The 20,627-nt window shown below is 43.1% G+C and overlaps 1 protein-coding gene across 1 annotated transcript; it reads left to right on the forward strand.

Moving 5' to 3' along the window:
• Nucleotides 1-263: 263 nt before the first annotated feature.
• Nucleotides 264-19,764, forward strand: crbn (cereblon). Its single transcript, XM_071348343.1, has 11 exons — nt 264-405; nt 983-1,089; nt 1,341-1,543; nt 1,794-1,943; nt 8,598-8,760; nt 9,134-9,196; nt 9,422-9,506; nt 12,068-12,183; nt 14,600-14,664; nt 15,786-15,917; nt 18,064-19,764. The coding sequence occupies exons 1-11, from the start codon at nt 333-335 to the stop codon at nt 18,245-18,247; spliced, it is 1,341 nt and encodes a 446-aa protein (XP_071204444.1). The 5' UTR covers nt 264-332; the 3' UTR covers nt 18,248-19,764.
• Nucleotides 19,765-20,627: the final 863 nt, after the last annotated feature.

Consider the following 20,627-nt stretch of genomic DNA (forward strand, 5'->3'; position numbering starts at 1 on the left):
TGACCTGTATATACTTGCATTCTCGTGTTTCTAACTCACATTGTAGTTTTTGTGTGGTTGACATTTTCTATATTGTTGGGAAACAGCTATCAAGGTACGGTTTTACACCTGCTGTATCCTGTGCACGTGGCGAATAAACTTTGAAACTTGAAAATAATAATTCCCTTAACCCAAAATGTATAATTAATTTTGAGAACCGGAATACAAGACTAGCTCCTTCCACTGAGGGACGATAGTGAGTCGTTTTCAACGCATATCCTGCGATAAGACACCACTGAGAAAGAAGAGTCTAAACCATTTTTTTTTACAGTCTATGGTGTAAACAGAAGGATATGGCCGACGAGAGGGGTGCAGGCGACAACAATATCAACGACAACATGGGCAACCAACTACAACTCTTACCCGGTAAATGTGTCTTCAATTGAATTGCATTGGTAGACTAGTGTACTGAATACGTTGGTTATTGTAAATGGTAAAGCCTCGTTATGCAAGCCAAAATCAGTTTTGTATTCTGCAAAGAATCGAGGCCACACCACTTCAAGTGACAGAGCATAATCAACTCACTCAATCGCTGTCGCAGTAAAGCACGTTTTTTTTTATCTTGACGGATTGATTGCTTGTTTTATAATTTGTAATTTATTGCTAGCTAGCTATGGAATTGTTTCAACAGACTGTAATTAGACTGTCTATTAGCTAGCTAGCTACCATGTATGCTAATGTGATTTAATCCCCAGCTGATAGTCATGTCAGTCTACTTATATTTGGCATTAAGATGCAGTATCTTGCCAGAGCGAGGTTTTCTGGTCTGTGTGTATGATCACTGGTAATCATCATCGAAATGCATGTCCAACAGGTTATGCTATTGTCAACACAATGACTAAGGGAAATACTTTTTTATTTTTACAATGGGGTCATTTGAAGTGAAAGAGAAAGTACATATTTGCTTGTTTAAGTATGTATTGCTTGCCACTCACTATTATAGAAAATGAAGAGGAAGAGGAGAATGAGATGGAGACTGAGGACCGTGACAGTGAGGATGCAGAAAAACCAAACATAAACTTTGACCCCAGTCTTCCAACTTCACATGCTGTGGGTTTCATATTTACTTCTACAAAGTATTGTTGTGCAGCTGTATCAGTATTCAGTATGGGGTTTTCTACACACACAGTACTAATTCTTCTTTCCGTATCTGGGAAATGCTTCCCTTCTGCCTTTTAATCACTTAGTCAGTCATTTATTCAAATAAGCAGTGCAGTTAGATTTGCCTCCTGATTCCAGTAGTGCTGTTTCTTCATGTATCTGATAATGTCTCTCCCTCTAATGCTCCCCTTCCCTCCCAGTACCTGGGCTCAGACATGGAGGAGTTTCATGGGCGCACGGTGCACGATGACGACAGCTGCCAGACCATCCCAGTGCTGCCGTTCACAGCTGTCATGCTGATCCCAGGACAGACCCTGCCGCTGCAGCTCTTCAGACCGCAGGAGGTCAGCATGATGCGAAGCATTATCCAGAGAGACCGCACCTTTGCTGTTCTCGCACACAGGTATGGCGGGAGGGAGGAGGAGGAGGGGGACGGAGGGAGAGTGTATGGGTTCAGAAAGAGTGAGAATTGTAATGGGCTGCATTCCAATTGGCTACCCCTCTCCACAAAGTTTTCGCTTGCTCATTCTCTGTCATGTATTAGAATGCATTGGATTGGTGTGTATTGCGCTGCGTTTGAGCATGGCTAGAGTAGAGCACAGTAGGGTGTTGCTAAATAGATGTGTCTGTACCCCCCCCCCCCCCACCCCCAGTGAAACAGGCGAGGTGCAGGCAGAGTTTGGGACGACGGCTGAGATCTATGCTTACCGGGAGGAGCAGGAGTACGGAATTGAGACAGTCAAAGTGAAGGCAGTCGGACGGCAGCGGTTCAAGGTCCATGAGATCAGAACCCAAGCAGATGGGTGAGTGGAACTAAATGTTACTGACCAGACCAGAACGACCTAGAACCTCGTAGAACCCGGGCATAGTAATGAGTAAAACGGCTAATAAAACACAGACCAACATCTATCCAATCTGTCTATCAGTTGAGCTTCCCTCTGACTTTCATCCTCATTCTCATATTCATAAAGGCATTATCTTCATGGCCATATACAGTTGAAGTCAGTAGTTTACATACACTTAGGTTGGAGTCATTAAAACTTGTTTTTCAACCACTCCTCAAATTTCTTGTCAACGAACTATAGTTTTGTCAAGTCGGTTAAGACATCTACTTTGTGTATGACACAAGTAATTTTTCCAACAATTGTTTACAGACAGATTATTTCACTTATAATTCACTGTATCACAATTCCAGTGGGTAAGAAATGTACATACACTAAGTTGACTGTGCCTTTAAACAGCTTGGAAAATTCCAGAAAATTATGTCATGGCTTTAGAAGCCTCTGATAGGCTAATTGACATAATTTGAGTCAATTGGAGGTGTACCTGTGGATGCATTTCAAGGCCTACCTTCAAACTCAGTGCCTCTTTGCTTGACATCATGGGAAAATCAAAAGAAATCAGCCAAGATTTCAGAGAAAAAACTGTTGATCTCCACAAGTCTGGTTCATCCTTGGGAGCAATTTCCAAACGCCTGAAGGTACCACGTTCATCTGTACAAACAATAGTACGCAAGTATTAACACCGTGGGACCACGCAGCCATCATACCGTTCAGGAAGGAGACGCGTTCTGCCTCCTAGAGATGAACGTACTTTGGTGCGAAAAGTGCAAATCAATCCCAGAACAACAGCAAAGGACCTTGTGACGATGCTGGAGGAAACAGGTACAAAATTATCTATATGCACAGTAAAACAAGTCCTATATTGACAACCTGAAAGGCTGCTCAGCAAGGAAGAATCCAATGCTCCAAAACTGCCATAAAAAAAGCCAGACTACGGTTTGCAACTGCACATGGGGACAAAGGTCGTACTTTTTGGAGAAATGTCCTCTGGTCTGATGAAACAAAAATAGAACTGTTTGGTCATAATGACCATCGTTATGTTTGGAGGAAAAAGGGGGAGGCTTGCAAGCCGAAGAACACCATCCCAACCATTAAGCACGGGGGTGGCAGCATCATGTTGTGGGGGTGCTTTGCTGCAGGAGGGACTGGTGCACTTCACAAAATAGATGGCATCATGAGGTAGGAAAATTATGTGGATATATTGAAGCAACATCTCAAGAGGTCAGTCAGGAAGTTAAAGCTTGGTCGCAAATGGGTCTTTCAAATGGACAATGACCCCAAGCATACTTCCAAAGTTGTGGCAAAATGGCTTAAGGGCAATAAAGTCAAGGTATTGGAGTGGCCATCACAAAGGCCTGACCTCAATCCTATAGAACATTTGTGGGCAGAACTGAAAAAAGCGTGTGCGAGCAAGGAGGCCTACAAACCTGACTCAGTTACACCAGCTCTGTCAGGAGGAATGGGCCAAAATTCACCCAACTTATTGTGGGAAGCTTGTGGAAGGCTACCTGACATGTTTGACCCAAGTTAAACAATTTAAAGACAATACTACCAAATACTAATTGAGTGTATGTAAACTTCTGACCCACTGGGAATGTGATGAAAGAAATAAAAGCTGAAATAAATCATTCTCTCTACTATTATTCTGACATTTCACATTCTTAAAATAAAGTGGTGATCCTAACTGACCTAAGACAGGGAATATTTACTAGGATTAAATGTCAGGAATTGTGAAAAACTGAGTTTAAATGTATTTGGCTAAGGTGTATGTAAACTTCCGACTTCAACTGTAAACAGAGATTATGTATGTATGAGCAGGAAATATTTTGGAAGTGATACCATAAGAAACCACAAGATGGAAAACTCACTTTATTTGTATCATCTGAGTGGGAAAGCACATAAGACACTATTCCCTATAAAAGGGAGGACAATCATATATCCTCAGAGACAGTGGTAAACAAATTGTTTTGTGACCAGCAGTATATAGTTAAAGCAGTGTTTCTTTCCCAAATACATGGTTGTTGAGAGTTAGAATAGTAGAATACACAAGGTGCAATTTTGGAATTTGGTTGTGCATAAGCAATTCCTTTTGGTATTTCAGTCACTAACCAGGTTTCCATCCAAACTGTCTCTAACCAGAATAGAAAGAGGAGTGGGAGGCCCCGGTGCACAACTGAGCAAGAGGACAAGTACATTAAAGTGTCTAGTTTGAGAAACAGATGCCTCACAAGTCCCAAACTGGCAGCTTCATTAAATAGTACCCGCAAAACACCAGTCTCAACGTCAACAGTGAAGAGGCGACTCCGGAATGCTGGCCTTCTAGGCAGAGTTGCAAAGAAAAAGGCATATATCAGACTGGCCAATAAAAAGAAAAGATTAAGATTAAGATGGGCAAAAGAACACAGACACTGGACAGAGGAACTCTGCCTAGAAGGTCAGCATTCCGGAGTCGCCTCTTCACTGTTGACGTTGAGACTGGTGTTTTGCGGGTACTATTTAATGAAGCTGCCAGTTCATTACCAGTCAAAATTTTGGACACACCTGTTCTTTATTTTGACTATTTTCTACGTTGTAGAATAATAGTGAAGACATCAAAACTACGAAATAACACATGGAATCATTTAGTAACCAAAAAATTGTTAAACTTGAGATTCTTAAGTTTCCACCCTTTGCCTTGATGACAGCTTTGCACACTCTTGGCATTCTCTCAACCAGCTTCATGAGGAATTATTTCCCAACAGTCTTGAAGGAGTTCCCACAATGCTGATCATTTGACTCCTTATCCTTCACTTTGCGGGTCAACTCATCCCAAAGCATTTCAATTTGGTTGAGGTCGGGTGATTGTGGAGGCCAGGTCATCTGATGCAGCACTCTTATCACTCTCCTTGGTCAAATAGCCCTTACACAGCCTGGAGGTGTAACTACATGATTCCATATGTGTTATTTCATAGTTTTGATGTCTTCACTATTATTCTACAATCTAGAAAATAGTTAAAATAATGAAACTTGCATGAGTAGTTGTGTCCAAATTTTTGACTGGTACTGTACATGCGCACTGAACATAAATATAAACGCAACATGTAAAGTGGTCCAATGTTTCATGAGCTACGATCACAGAAATTGTAAATGCACACAAAAAGCATATCAAGAATCTGATTAAACAACAGGATAATTACACAGGTGCACCTTGTGCTGCGGACAATAAAAGGCCACTCTAAAATGTGCAGTTTTGTCACACAACACAATGCCACAGATGTCTCAAGTTTAGAGGGAGTGTGCAATTGGCATGCTGACTGCAGGAATGTCTACCAGAGCTGTTGACAGAGAATTTAATGTTCATTTGTCTACCATAAACCGCCTCCAACGTTGAATTAGGCAGTATATCCAACCAGCCTCACAACCACAGACCACATGTAACCACGCCAGCCCAGGACCTCCACATCCGGCTTCTTCACCTGCAGTGTCATTTGAGACCATCCACCCGGACAGCTGATGAAACTGAGGAGTATTTCTGTCTGTAATAAAAACCCTTTTGTGGGGGGAAACTCATGCTGATTGCCTGGGCCAGCTCCCCAGTGGGTGGGCCTATACCCTCCCATGCCCAACCATGGCTGTGCCCCTGCCCAGTCATTAATTGGGGCCTTATTTATTTATTTTGATTTGCTGATTTATTTATGATCAGTAAAATCGTTGAAATTGCTACATGTTGGATTTATATTTTTGTTCAGTATAATAATCATCATTCGAAATAAACTTGGAATAACGCAATGAAATGTTGTGGTCATCCCACTATGACTTGGGAAAGCATGCAGTTTATTTGGCTACATAATAAATAAGTTATGATGAACTTCAAATGGTGGTCAAAGTGCAAGTTGATGAGCTTGATGGTCCTTTCCAATAAATATCGATGGGCTTATCCTGTTGACATGATGATCGATGCTTGGCTGCCATTTGACAAATAAAAGTTTTCGTACTTTTAATAATCCATAATAGGCATCACTACAGACCCTGGTTCGATTCCAGGCTGTATCACAACCGGCCATGGTTGGGAGTCCCATAGGGCGGCGCACAATTGTCCCAGCGTTGTTTTGGTTTGGCTGGGGTAGGCCGTCATTGTAAATAAGAATTTGTTCTTAACTGACTTGCCTAGTTAAATAAATACAAAAATACCACACTATTTCTGCGAGCTGTTGGCTAGAGAGCACGTGCCAATACCAGAGTGGGCACATTCACTATCTAACTCTACATTTATTGTGACAAAACCATCAGTTGTGATGGAAATCCATTTAACAAGCCCAATTTTATTGAACCACATCTCTGGTGGGAAAATGTGCATATTGTTTTTAGACAGATTTTATAATATTCCGATGAAAATCTGTCGCCAATTGGATGGAAACCAAGCTAGAGTCAGTCAGCTAACAATTTTTTGATTGGTAAATTAGTTGCGCCAGCTATTTAAACTTGTAGTAATCATGGCCGAATACCGACCGGGCACGAAGCCATTGATTTTATTAGTCACTGTCACTCACTCAGATGTCATATTAACATGGCATAAGTCATGGCAAGGTGGGTAGAATTGCAGGAAATTATCCGTAAAACTGAAGCTATGGTTTAAACTGGCATTGTTGTTCTGTAACACAGTTTACTCATAATTTAATCAAAATTTTAACTGAGGAACTTTAAATTTAGTAACATTTTTGCCGCAACTAAAGTTTCTGCAGATAGGGAAGGTGCGGTCATTTAAGGTTCTTCATTGAATAGTTAAATAGATCACACAGTTCAGTTCATATTACGTTCCAACATATATGAGACATGGAGGAGGAACAGGCTGGTGCACCTGGTTATTATAGAGGTCAATCGCTCACTGATTAAGCTGTTCTAGAAGTTTACGTCACTAAGATCCTCATTGCCATGGAAACCCCATGTGTTCCATGTACATTAATAGTGTTTATAATGATATCTCTCGCGTCTTCAGTCGGTCTATTCATTAGTAGGTGTACATAGACCCCCTGAGCTCAAAACAATTTGGACCTGTTGGTGCACTTGGTGACTTACCTATGATTATGTGTCAGCGGTCATTTACCCTACACTGTGACCACCCTGCAATCTATACACCCTGGTGACCTCTTCAACATATGTCTACTGTTTATTAGCATTGAAATAGTCATCAGTCACACAGAGAAAAGACAATACAAATCATAGAGTATATACATCCATGAATGTATTCATCTCAAAGGCAAGCCTTTCTCCTCTGACATGGTTATATCACTGTAAATTGAAAAAATGGACTTGAATCTATCTTGTATTTTCCACAATTTAATCAATTTAGTCAGTCACCAGACTATTTCATTGAAGGAGCCTAGTTTAAATGTAGGCCTAAAATATGAGGTTATTAGCCTACAGCCTAGTGAAAATTACATTTATTGTAGCTCACTTTTTGACTGAAAGATGTCAGCCAGCTTGTTGGCCCATTTATCTTCTCTTGCACCTGTCTGTCAGTGTAATTTTGGAAGGTTGTGGCTGTTTTTACTTTATGGTAACCCGCTTGTGATGACTTTGTCACAGGGAACATATCCAATTCTCTGCTAAACAAACCGACAAGCAAATAGGCCTAGTAGCAGAGATTCAGCACCATGGATAGCGCAGTGGTTGATCAAATCACTGTGAATCACTGTGAAGCCTGTGCACTCACTTTTGTTATTGTAACATGGAACGATGTAGCAGATGTCCATTTCCTCAAGCGCGTTTGTGGACACAGTGTACCAGCCGTTTTGTTAACACTGAGTAGCTACAGTTGATATTTTGAGCATTTGCCAGTGTCACAAAGCTAGTTTGGAGATTTGGGAATGCGAGATGGAGATTGCCTTCAGTAAATGTGTTGAGAGGTGGCGTGTAGCATGGAAATAATAGTAAGCAATACAATTTAAAGTCATGCACGTAAGTGATGTTTTCTATTGGGGACTTTACGTTGAGTAGGCCTAAGCTAAATATGGTTGGCTGCTAGCATTGTGATGACTGGTCTAATGTATGAATGAAGCCAGAGAGTTAATATGTCCGGCAGGGTTCTCTCCAAAAGAATGTAAGACTGGCGCTACGCCACCTTGTGGACTGGATGTGCCACTATCTATTTTTTTAAGGGTGGGTACCACACCCTAATATGATATGTTTGTTCTCTGTGTCCAGTTTATGCAGCTATTCGCACAAGCTATCTGCAATGAGCACCCCTTCTAGGATGTTTTTATATCATCTGAGCAATGTTTGTACCAAATATCATGCTTGTATCTGTTGCATAACACTTTTTATGGTCAAATACCTATATTATGGAACCCATTTTGGATTTACGCAAAAATAAAAACTATATTCCTGGTAAAATGTTAATGGGCACCCCTTCTGGGATGTTTTCATGTCACCTGAGGAATGTTTACACCAAATTGCATGCTTTAATCCACCACGTAATGTTTTTTTCACTAAGGCCCCAGATTATCTCCTCTCTCTGATGAAGTATGCTTTTGCTCTGTAATTGAAATGCATAGTATACGTACCTAAGGGTTTATTCACTATCTTTGTTTATCTAGCCCCCAATTCTCTCTCGGTCTTCTCTCTTGTCTCTTCTAGAATCAGACAGGCCAAGGTGCAGATCCTCCCCGAGCGGATCCTTCCAGACCCCCTGACTGCAGTGCAGCTCACGCCCCTGTCCCGCCTCCACATGCACCCCTCCTCCAGACCCCCAGCCCAGAGCTGCAAACAGGCCCAGCGCTGGTGGGCCACCTACCGCCAGGTCCGACACACATTATTCTTGTGGAAATTAGGAACGGGGGAGGGATGGAGTCAATGTTAATTGTTTGTTAGGGTGATGTTTGGATGTTTAAGATGCTGAGGAGAGGTGGCGGTCTTCAGGCCGAGACATACAAAACATGAGATGTGTTCAAATCAAGGCCCAACCTTATGAATTGTTCATATAAACTTGTTTTTAGCTAGAACAGACATGCTTCTTTGTCATATGGGAAAAGGAAACATATCCGCTCTTTATACAGTTGCTCACTCCTGAATGCGACCTGGCATCCCAGTGTTTGTGTTCAACAATGAAGATGAATAAAGAAGTTCTCTTGCTGAGGTGTTGTTGTCTGTGTGTTTGCCTCTGTTCTCCTCAGAGGAAGTTCCACTGTGCCAACATGACCTCATGGCCTCCCTGGGTCTACGCCCTCTATGACTCTGTGAGTACTGAATGCCCTGCTCATCTCTGCTCTGTAGGTTAGTGTGCTAACTTATCAGGGCTAGATATAACTACTGTGTGTGTACAGACATAACATTTCCACTGGAACTTGATTGAGCTGATTTATTCTATAATGCGTTTCAGAGAAATATTGTAAGTGAGTTTAGTGACTGTTATGACACACATCCTGTTGTTTGTAACATGGTTTCTTGTGTTTGTCTCCCAGGAGACTCTGATGAAGAGAGTGAAGAGACAGCTCCATGAGTGGGACGAGAACCTCAAGGATGATTCCCTCCCCACAAACGCGATAGGTACAACTGCCCTCTAGGCTATGTATACTGTGTATATACAGTGAACAAAAAAATAAATGAAACCATTTCAAAGATTTTACTGATTTACAGTTCCTATAAGGAAATCAGTCAATTGGAATAAATTCATTAGGCCCTAATTTATGGATTTTACATGACTGGAAATACAGATATGAATCTGTTTGTCACAGATACCTTTAAAAAAAGTAAGGGGTGTGGATCAGAAAGCCAGTCAGTATCTGGTGTGACCACCATTTGCCTCATGCAGCGTGACACTCCTTCACATATAGTTGATCAGGCTGTTGATTGTGGCCTGTGGATTGTTGGTTCCACTCCTCTTCGATGGCTGTGCGAAGTTGCTGGATATTGGCGGGAACTGGAACGCTGTTGTACACGTCAGTCCAGAGCATCCCAAACAGGCACAATGGGGTGACGTGTCTGGTGAGTATTCAGGCTATGGAAGAACAAGGACATTTTCACTTGGTTTGCGGTTGTGAAGCCGGTTGGACGTACTGCCAAAAGCTCTGGTCCACATACCTGCAGTCAGCATGCCTCTTGAGACATCTGTGGCATTGCGTTTGCGTGACAAAACATCACATTTTAGAGGGGCCTTTTATGGTCCCCAGCACAAAGTACACATGTGTTATGATCATGCTGTTTAATCAGCTTCTTGATATGCCACACCTGTCAGGTGGATTGATTATCTTGGCAAAGGAGAAATGCTCACTAACATGGATGGAAACAAATTTGTGCACAAGATTTGAGAGAAATAAGCATTTTGTGTGTATGGAAAAGTTCTGGGATCTTTTATTTCAGCTCATTAAACACTTTACATGCTGCGTTTATATTTTTGTTTAGAGTATATATGTCACCTAAAATCTTTAGAGTACTACTGACAATCTCACGGAATTCAAATCCTGAACTGTAATATACAGTGGGGAGAACAAGTATTTGATACACTGCCGATTTTGCAGGTTTTCCTACTTACAAAGCATGTAGAGGTCTGTAATTTTTATCATAGGTACACTTCAACTGTGAGAGACGGAATCTAAAACAAAAATCCAGAAAATCACATTGTATGATTTTTAAGTAATTAATTTGCATTTTATTGCATGACATAAGTATTTGATCACCTACCAACCAGTAAGAATTCCGGCTCTCACAGACCTGTTAGTTTTTCTTTAAGAAGCCCTCCTGTTCTCCACTCATTACCTGTATTAACTGCACCTGTTTGAACTCGTTACCTGTATAAAAGACACCTGTCCACACACTCAATCAAACAGACTCCAACCTCTCCACAATGGCCAAGACCAGAGAGCTGTGTAAGGACATCAGGGATAAATTGTAGACCTGTACAAGGCTGGGATGGGCTACAGGACAATAGCCAAGCAGCTTGGTGAGAAGGCAACAACTGTTGGCACAATTATTAGAAAATGGAAGAAGTTCAAGATGACGGTCAATCACCCTCGGTCTGGGGCTCCATGCAAGATCTCACCTCGTGGGGCATCAATGATCATGAGGAATGTGAGGGATCAGCCCAGAACTACACGGAAGGACCTGGTCAATGACCTGAAGAGAGCTGGGACCACAGTCTCAAAGAAAACCATTAGTAACACACTACGCCGTCATGGATTAAAATCCTGCAGCGCACGCAAGGTCCCCCTGCTCAAGCCAGCGCATGTCCAGGCCCGTCTGAAGTTTGCCAATGACCATCTGGATGATCCAGAGGAGGAATGGGAGAAGGTCATGTGGTCTGATGAGACAAAAATAGAGCTTTTTGGTCTAAACTCCACTCGCCGTGTTTGGAAGAAGAAGAAGGATGAGTACAACCCCAAGAACACCATCCCAACCGTGAAGCATGGAGGTGGAAACATCATTCTTTGGGGATGCTTTTCTGCAAAGGGGACAGGACGACTGCACCGTATTGAGGGGAGGATGGATGGGGCCATGTATCGCGAGATCTTGGCCAACAACCTCCTTCCCTCAGTAAGAGCATTGAAGATGGGTCGTAGCTGGGTCTTCCAGCATGACAACGACCCGAAACACACAGCCAGGGCAACTAAGGAGTGGCTCCGTAAGAAGCATCTCAAGGTCCTGGAGTGGCCTAGCCAGTCTCCAGATCTGAACCCAATAGAAAATCTTTGGAGGGAGCTGAAAGTCCGTATTGCCCAGCGACAGCCCCGAAACCTGAAGGATCTGGAGAAGGTCTGTATGGAGGAGTGGGCCAAAATCCCTGCTGCAGTGTGTGCAAACCTGGTCAAGAACTACAGGAAACGTATGATCTCTGTAATTGCAAACAAAGGTTTCTGTACCAAATATTAAGTTCTGCTTTTCTGATGTATCAAATACTTATGTCATGCAATAAAATGCAAATTAATTACTTAAAAATCATACAATGTGATTTTCTGGATTTTTGTTTTAGACTCCGTCTCTCACAGTTGAAGTGTACCTATGATCAAAATTACAGACCTCTACATGCTTTGTAAGTAGGAAAACCTGCAAAATCGGCAGTGTATCAAATACTTGTTCTCCCCACTGTACCTGCTCCCCCTCCTTCCTGTCAGATTTCTCCTATAGAGTGGCGGCCTGTCTGCCCATAGATGATGCCCTTCGGCTCCAGCTGCTGAAGATTGGCAGTGCCATCCAGAGGCTGCGCTGTGAGCTGGACATCATGGCCCGGGTGAGCACAGACACAGACATGTGCGCCCACGCACAGAGCCAGAAATACATATCACTAAACCTTACAATTTAAAGGCCAGGCACACTGCTCAACACATGGACCAGGCAAGGACTTGTTCATCTGTGAGAAACACAGAGCCTTATCCACACACGGTCCGTTCCTATCAGAAATCCTTGGGATGTCCCTACCCCATTGAAGTTGAGGTAATTTAAAATGGTTAAGGGTTATGGTTATGGGTAGGGACGCCCCAAGGATCACGGATAGCACTGACCATCCACACACTGTCTGATATGTACCCCTAAACACACAACACACATCCATCCAGCTGTACCGACTGACTCCCCGACTGATCTGTCTGACCTCTGACCCCCTACTCCTCCCTGCTGTTCTGTGGCAAACGCCCCTGTCTCTCTCTCTTCCCTCTCCTCTAATGTTCTAGTGTTTATATACTGAACAAAAAGGTAAATGCAGCATGTGACAATTTCAAGATTTACAGTTCATATAAGGAAATCAGTCAATTGAAATGAATTCATTAGGCCCTAATCAATGGATTTCACATGACTGGGCAGGGGCGCAGCCAAGGGTGGGCCTGGGAGGGCATTGGCCCGCCCACTTGCGAGCCAGGACCACCCACTGGTGAGCCAGGCTCAGCCAATCAGAATCAGTTTTTCCCCACTAAAGGGCTTTATTACAGACAGAAATACTCCTCAGTTTCATCAGCTGTCCGGGTGGCTAGTCTCAGACGATCCTGCAGGTGAAGAATCCGGATGTGGGGGTCCTGGGCTGGCGTGGTTAAACGTGGTCTGCGGTTTTTAGTACGGTTGGACGTACTGCCAAATTGTCTAAAACAACATTAAATTCTCTGGCAACAGCTCTGGTGGACATTCCTGCAGTCAGCATGCCAATTGCATGCTCCCTCAAAACTTGAGACATCTGTGGCATTGTGTTTTAGAGTGGCCTTTTATTGTCCCCAGCACAAGGTGCACCTGTGTAATGATCATGTTGTTTAATCGGTTTCTTGGTATGCCACACCTGTCAGGTGGATGGATTATCTTGGCAAAGGAGAAATGCTCACCAACAGGGATGTAGACAAATTTATGCACCAAATTTGAGAGAAACAAGCCTTATGTGTGTATGGAACTTTTCATGAAACATGGGACCAGCACTTGTTTGGTTTTATATTTTTGTTCAGTATATTTAGCCACTGCCTATATACTGTATAGTCATGATAATTTCCCCTCTGAGTCGGTGGGTCGGAGATGTTGCCTTCCTTTGTGAACTCTCTGAAGCATTGAGAGCTGTTACAGTGCTACTTCCCTAAACCCTACCACCCTCATCTCCACTCTGACCACTCTGCACCCCCTGCTATGATTTCATCACTCAGAGCCTGCACCACTGCTTGCTTGTCTCTCATCGTCCCTCAAAGACTCCCTTCAGTTCCAACGTCAACAGAAAAAGGTGCTCTGGCATATGTCTCAGGACTTAGGGCTTAAACTGCTTCCGCACTGCGTTCATCAGCCACAGCAGGAAAACTGGGCAGAGAGGCTTAGTGTCCACTTCTGTGGGAATTGAAAGTGGAATTATGTCTGGAATATAACAGCAATTGTCTGAAAGTAAAGAAAGGAACAAGTATACCTAATGTCCTTCCTTATCCTCTCTCTGTTCATTCATATTTGGGCTCCCGAGTGGCGCAGCGGTCTAAGGCACTGCATCAGTGCTAGAGGCGTCACTACAGACCCAGGTTTGTTTCCAGGCTATATCACAACCGGCTGTGATTGGGAGTCCCATAGGGCGGCGCACAAATGGCCCATCGTCCGGGTTTGGCCGGGGTAGGCCGTCATTGTAAATAAGAATTTGTTCTTAACTGACTTGCCTAGTTAAATAAAGGTTAAATAAAAATAGGGAGCGAGGGAGACAAGGGGGAAGTGCATGGAGTTTCTATACATAAACATAAGGATGGTTGAGCATGAGACTCCCTCACACACAAAGACATGGCTCATGAGCATGTAGTCCTGTTGTACACTCCCAGTTTTTGTACACTCCCAGTTTTTGTACTCTCCCTATTTTTGTACTCTCATGATTCCAGCACGGTCATAGAAATGAAATAAGAATGGGATAATATTACAACAGCAGAATCTCTATGGGCATGACTGTTAGGAGATGATGGATGTGTGTGTCAGTATGAATATGTGAGGTAATTCTCTAGCTTCATTATTGTAGCTGGCTTTCTTTCCTCTGATTGAAGATAATAAGCACTTTCATGCTGCTGCCTGGAGAAAGATTGTTATAAAGAGAAACACCTGGCCATGCTGAGGTGGTTGTTAGTACAGGCAATAACTACGGGGATGTTTGCTTCTGCTACAGAAGTCTGGTGGATTGAACATGAAGTCACATTAGTTTTTTTTTCTTCCCACAGTGCACCTCGCTGTGTTGCAAGCAGTGCCAAGATACAGAGATCACCACCAAGAACGAGATCTTCAGGTGAGGGAGAGATGCACCTAGACTCTGAATAGTGTCTGTGTCTGTCGAGTAGTCTAACACTGGTTGTCAGAGTGAGCTGGTAGTGTGTGTGATGAGTGTTGCGAAACACAGGGACCCAAAAGCAGAGGCAATGAGCTTCTCCAGACCCGTTTTTGGTTCTGTGCAGCCCTACTAGGGAACGGGCAGCTATACACTGAGTATATAAAACATTAAGAACACCTTCTCTTTCCATGAGATAAGCTGACCAGGTGAATCCTTATTGATGTCACTTGTTAAATCCACTTCAATCAGTGTAGATGAAGGGATCAGACAGGTTAAAGAAGGATTTTTAAGCCTTGAGACAATTGAGACATGGATTGTGTATATGTACCATTCACAGGGTGATTGGGCAAGACAAAGATTTAAGTGCCTTTGAACGGGGTATGATAATAGGTGCCAGGCGCCCTGGTTTGAGTGTGTCAAGAACTGCAACGCTGCTGGGTTTTTCCACACTCAACCGTTTCCGTTGTGTATCAGGAATGTCCACCACCCGAAGGACATCCAGCCAACTTGACACAACTGTGGGATGCATTGGAGTTAACATGGTCCAGCTTCACTGTGGAACGCTTTCAACACCTTGTAGAGTCCATGCCCCAACAAATTGACTCTGTTCTGAGGGTGAAACTCAATATTAGGAAGGTGTTCCTAATGTTTGGTATACTCAGTGTACATAACTGATGACGGTTGTGTTTGATACAGTATACGTTTCAAACACGCTAGATTAATGATGCTGCAGGTGCATTTGTAATCTGCTCAAATGAGAGCGATGAAGGAAGGATTAAGCAGAAGTTGTCTCTTGTTTGACATTCATCGAGTTAGGTTTCATAACCATCTCTCTGTCTACTATCCCATTCAGTTGGTCTAAACTGTCTGACCTGTACCTTACCACAGCCTTAGCCACCTGGCCTGTGGTCATTGTAGTATGTTTGTATAATTTTAGAATATTTGTAGTTTTAGGGTATTTCTATACTTAAAAATGTTTGCATGTCATTTTCTACAGTCAATTCAGCTGCTATTTGTACAATGTGGTTTAGACAATAACTTTTTTATCTCTACCATGTCTCCTCTCTCTTCTCCTGCAGCCTGTCTCTGTACGGCCCCATGGCAGCCTATGTCAACCCCCACGGCTACGTCCATGAGACCCTGACCGTCTACAAAGCCAGCAACCTCAACCTGGTCGGTAGGCCGTCCACGCTCCACAGCTGGTTTCCAGGGTAATGCCTCTCTATACATGACACGCACATATACACTACCAGTCAAAAGTTTGGACACATCTACTCATTCCAGGGTTTTTCTTTATTTTAAAAATGTTCTACATTGTAAAATAATAGTGAAGACATCAAAACTATGAAATAACACATATGGAATCATGTAGTAACCAAAAAAAGTGTTAAACAAATCAAATTATATTTTATATTTGAGATTCTTCAAAGTAGTGACCTTTGCCTTGACGACAGCTTTGCACACTCTTGGCATTCTCTCAACCAGCTTCATGAGGAATGCTTTTCCAACAGAGTTCCCACATATGCTCAGCACTTGTTGGCTGCTTTTCCTTCACTCTGCGGTCCAACTCATCCCAAACCATCTCAATTGATTTAGCACGGTCAGTGTGCTTTCCACACCCATGTGTTTAGTGGGCATTACAATTGGGTCGTGTGCAGCTGCACTTCAAATTCAGTGTTTCCCCTATATTCATTAAGCAGCGGTGATCCACCACTGCTAAATTGTTGCCGCCGCTGCAAAAAAGTATGTAAAGCATGTAATAAATAAAAAAACATATCATGTTTGTAAATATAGATTTCTGCCAAGACGCGATAGCCTTGGGCTCACTGACTGGAAGTCTATGGGCACAGCTAGAAATAGCAATGCACCCCCGATGCGCTGGATTTGTTTTTATGGGAAACACTTCAATTGATGATTACTTGGGTGCTGCCAGCTGTGGGCATGTGGGCAGGATTGAAATAAAATAAACCCAAGGAAAGCTTACATCTCGCAAATCTCAGTTTGGGACGATACTGACTTAATGACCAAAATTATCCTATTTACATTTTGTAGTCAATTTTGACACTAGAATACATGTTTCTGACTCATATTATGCACACAGGCCGTTTTCAACCAGAGAAGTAGTTTTTTTGGTTAATTTGCGCTTTAATACCTTATTTGGTCCAGGAATAATCTAAGCTGCTAAAGACTTGAAAACGAAAGCGTCTGGCCCCTTTGGTGTACTGTCATTTTTGGTATCGTGTGTCATTTTTGGTATGTCCTCAATATGCTAATTGTATATATATTTTTTTTACATAGTTCTCCTTGCAGGGATACCTTACACATACAGCAGCTGTGTGTGTGAGTACCTGGGTACATAACATCAGGCTTGACCGAGGTATTGATGTAGAACCTGAACTGTTTGGAGAGAAGTGGAGCGCTCCACGGGCTTCTCAGTGGTTCTGTAACATAAGGCCCCTTCAACCAACGCCACTCCTCAGTGCTCCTCATAAATGATCCCCAGTATGCATTTTCTGCCTGAGACAATGCATTTGTGCCGGTGTTAGCCTCCAGTAATAATAATGACAGTAATAACGGCCTCCACTTATTCTCCTCGAGGGCTGGCACTGGTCAAGCTGAGTCTTATTCAAGTCCTCTCAGAGGGGAGGTATGTAGGGGGAGGGGGAAGAAAGGGCTTTTACTCCACTCAACCTCTCTGTGCCACACTGCTTTTCTGGGGAAGGGTGCTTTTACAGCCTGTTAGCATAAGGTGTTCTGAGAAGACTTGTTGTAGAGAGAGCAACAGACCCACAAGATGGCAGTTTTAGGCTGTATACTGGCGTTTGTCAGTATACAGACGATTTGAATTGCCAGTGCTGCTGGGTGATACTTGTCATGCAGCTGCTTCAAATGGTATGCTGTTGCCAAGAAGAGAACACTGGGATACGTCTTAATTTGACAGGTGTCAGATGAGAGGCTGGAGGGGAGTGGTTTGTATGTGTGCCTTGCTTCCATCTCCCGCCGCCGTTCCCACGTGAAAGCCAACAAAGCTTTGGTCTGAGGAGGAAATGAGGCTGGAACAAATAGAGAGGAGATGCGAGTGGATTGTATTGATTAGACACACACTCTGTGTTCTTTCTCAGTGTAATATCTGGGAAGAAGTGCCTCCGAGAGCCTTAGGCCTCTAGTAGCTGATGATTAGAACAATACTATCTGGTATGCCATATATGGTGAGGGGGATTTGAAAGACAACCAACTAGGGTATTAGTTTCTGTGTCAGGTGCCTTATGGCAACAATAATAAGAAATGTGGCATGCAGCACAAATGCATGAGGACTAATATGTTCTTTCTGTTTTTCCTCTCTCCCTTCCCCCTCAGGTATGCCTGGACGATCGCTCAGTGTCGTACCTGTGCTTCACACATGGGCTGGAAGTTCACAGCCACCAAGAAAGACTTGTCCCCTCCTCGTTTCTGGGGCTTGACCCGCTCGGCCATGCTGCCCCGCATCCCCCAGACTGAGGGTGAGGAGGGGGACGAGGGCTCCCGCCTGCTCTGCCTGTGACAACATGGGGACCTCCCCTCCCCACCCCCCATGTCCCCAACGGGTCTTCGATCGCCCCACCCTGTCCACAGGGCAAGGGTCTCTATTTTAGTAATCGATGCGTCCCGCCCAACCCCCTGACAGCCATGGCAGCACATTCATCATATTAGTGTAAAGGTCATCCTGCTTTAAAATGGCATTTTCTAACATAGAGAGAGGGGGGGCGAGAGAGAGCAAGGAGGTGGGAGGGGTGTTTTGTTCCTGACTGCAGGGACACTGGTGATGGAATGCGTTGCACATCGACAGATGGATGTGGGGAATGGAGCAAGAGATTAGTTCTGCAACACGGCATATCTTCCCCATAGCATGCTACTCTTGACCTGTCTGTATGGCTGTCTACTGTGGTCTGTGTCTGTGCTATTTGCCACAGACACGGCACGCACCAGTGCATTGCCACTTGCTCTTAAACATAGTGGGTGTGACTTTGCATGCGGTATCCAGCTAGGTGTATATAGGCTTATAGACAGCCATCAAGAGGACCTTCAGTCCCCATAATCTATCTCTAAAAAACCAATCAATAGAAAACCACTTGTGATTCAGGTCCACTGTTTGTCCTTGATGTGTTTCTCAGAGAAGCTCAGTCCAGCTGGATCGGGTCATGGAGAGTTAAACCATGTTAAATCCATGGTTTAGACTGTGTACGTACATATGAAAGTATACTGCTTTTACAAGGATGTATCATGCCTTTGTTTCATATGCCCTTTGAATGAATATGATGGAGGAATTCGGAACATGAACATTGTAAGGAAGCTATTGCTTTATTTTGAAATGCGTGGAAATATATTATTTGATTGGTTATCATATTTTCACATTGTCTAAAATGTACAGTATATGTAATACACATGTAGAGATAGAGGTTTCTATTTTGAAACGGGTGGAGGCCCATTGAACTGCAAGACACTCCTTGAAGACAAGGAGTACCTCTGGTTAGTGAAGACTAGAGTTGGTCTGATGCCTGTTGTAATATAGGCTTGGATAGCAGGGCAGAAGGCAGTGGAGCCAGAGATACTAGAATTTCAGTCTTTCGCCATGGTTCTTCTATATGTGATGTTGCTGCACTAAGGGCATGGCTGGATGGCGTGCCTATGGTCCAATTCAATGTCTAATGAGCCACACAATTAAATGGGACATTGTGTTAATTAACCTGTATTGGTTGAAAATGGCAACATCATATCAAGTGTTACCTACATAACTATATTTTTGTTTAGATCAATGTATTTGTTTTAAATTAAGAATTGTATTCCTTGCTGATGTACAAGGTTATTTTGGCTCATGTTTGTAAGTAACCAATAAGAATCAATGATAGCAATTCTGGTCTGATATAACTGATTTATCTATGTAGAACCTCAACACTCTTGCCCCTCCCATTGCAGTGTATTTCCATTATAGAACATGTAATACATGATTGATTTGTTCAGCTCGATTATCAACATTTGAGTAAAGTAATTCCACGCAATAAGAAATGTTCTACAATACGATTGAGATTGTCTTTTTTCATTTTTCCCCCTTGAGTTTTAAGATTCATTTTTTAAAAAAGTGTTTATATGTGATGTCACAGTTGGTAAACCTTAAAGGTCCAATGCAGCCATTTTTATATCAAAACATTACGACCAGGAATGTGACCTTCCCAAAGCGCATCCTTTGTTGGCACCTCCCAGGGCATTAGAACTGATTCCAGAGGCCGACCCAAAACAATGCTGCCAGAGGAGAGGGTGCCGGAGCGGTCTTCTAGTGAGGCTTCGGATGAGCGCACACAACCCAACGCTTCCGAGTATATTACTCGCTAATGTTCAGTCCCTAGTTAACAAAGTCAATGGAATCAGGGCAATAGGTGCTTTCCAAAGAGATATCCAGGATTGTAACATAGTCTGTTTCACGGGAACATGGCTAGCTTGGGACATGCTGTCAGAGTCAGTACAGCCAACGGGATTTTCAGTGCATTATGCCAATAGGAATAAACATCTCTCCGGTAAAAAGAATGGCGGGGGTGTATGTTTCATGATTAACGAATCATGGCGTAATTGTAACAATATACAGGAACTCAAGTCCTTTTGTTCACCTGACCTAGAATTCCTCACAATCAAATGCCGACCGTATTATCGCCCAAGAGAACTCTCCTCGGTTGTCACAGCCGTGTATATCCCCGACAAGCGGATACCAAGATGGCCGTCAAGGAACTTCACTGGACTTTATGCAAACTGGAAACCATATATCCTGAGGCTGCATTTATTGTAGCTGCTGGGGATTTTAACAAAGCTAATTTGAGAACAAGGCTACCTAAATGCCATCAGCATATCGATTGCAGTATACGAGCTAGTAACACGCTCGACCATTGCTACTC

The sequence above is a fragment of the Salvelinus alpinus genome, chromosome 2, assembly GCF_045679555.1.
Source record: "Salvelinus alpinus chromosome 2, SLU_Salpinus.1, whole genome shotgun sequence".
Taxonomy (NCBI): Eukaryota; Metazoa; Chordata; class Actinopteri; order Salmoniformes; family Salmonidae; genus Salvelinus; species Salvelinus alpinus.

Coding starts and splice junctions, on each gene's coding strand:
- crbn (XM_071348343.1), top strand. CDS start 333: ATGGCCGACGAGAGGGGTGCAGGCGACAACAATATCAACGACAACATG. Junction 8,761..9,133: donor GGTGGGCCACCTACCGCCAG/GTCCGACACACA, acceptor TGTTCTCCTCAG/AGGAAGTTCCACTGTGCCAA. Junction 14,665..15,785: donor ACCAAGAACGAGATCTTCAG/GTGAGGGAGAGA, acceptor CTTCTCCTGCAG/CCTGTCTCTGTACGGCCCCA.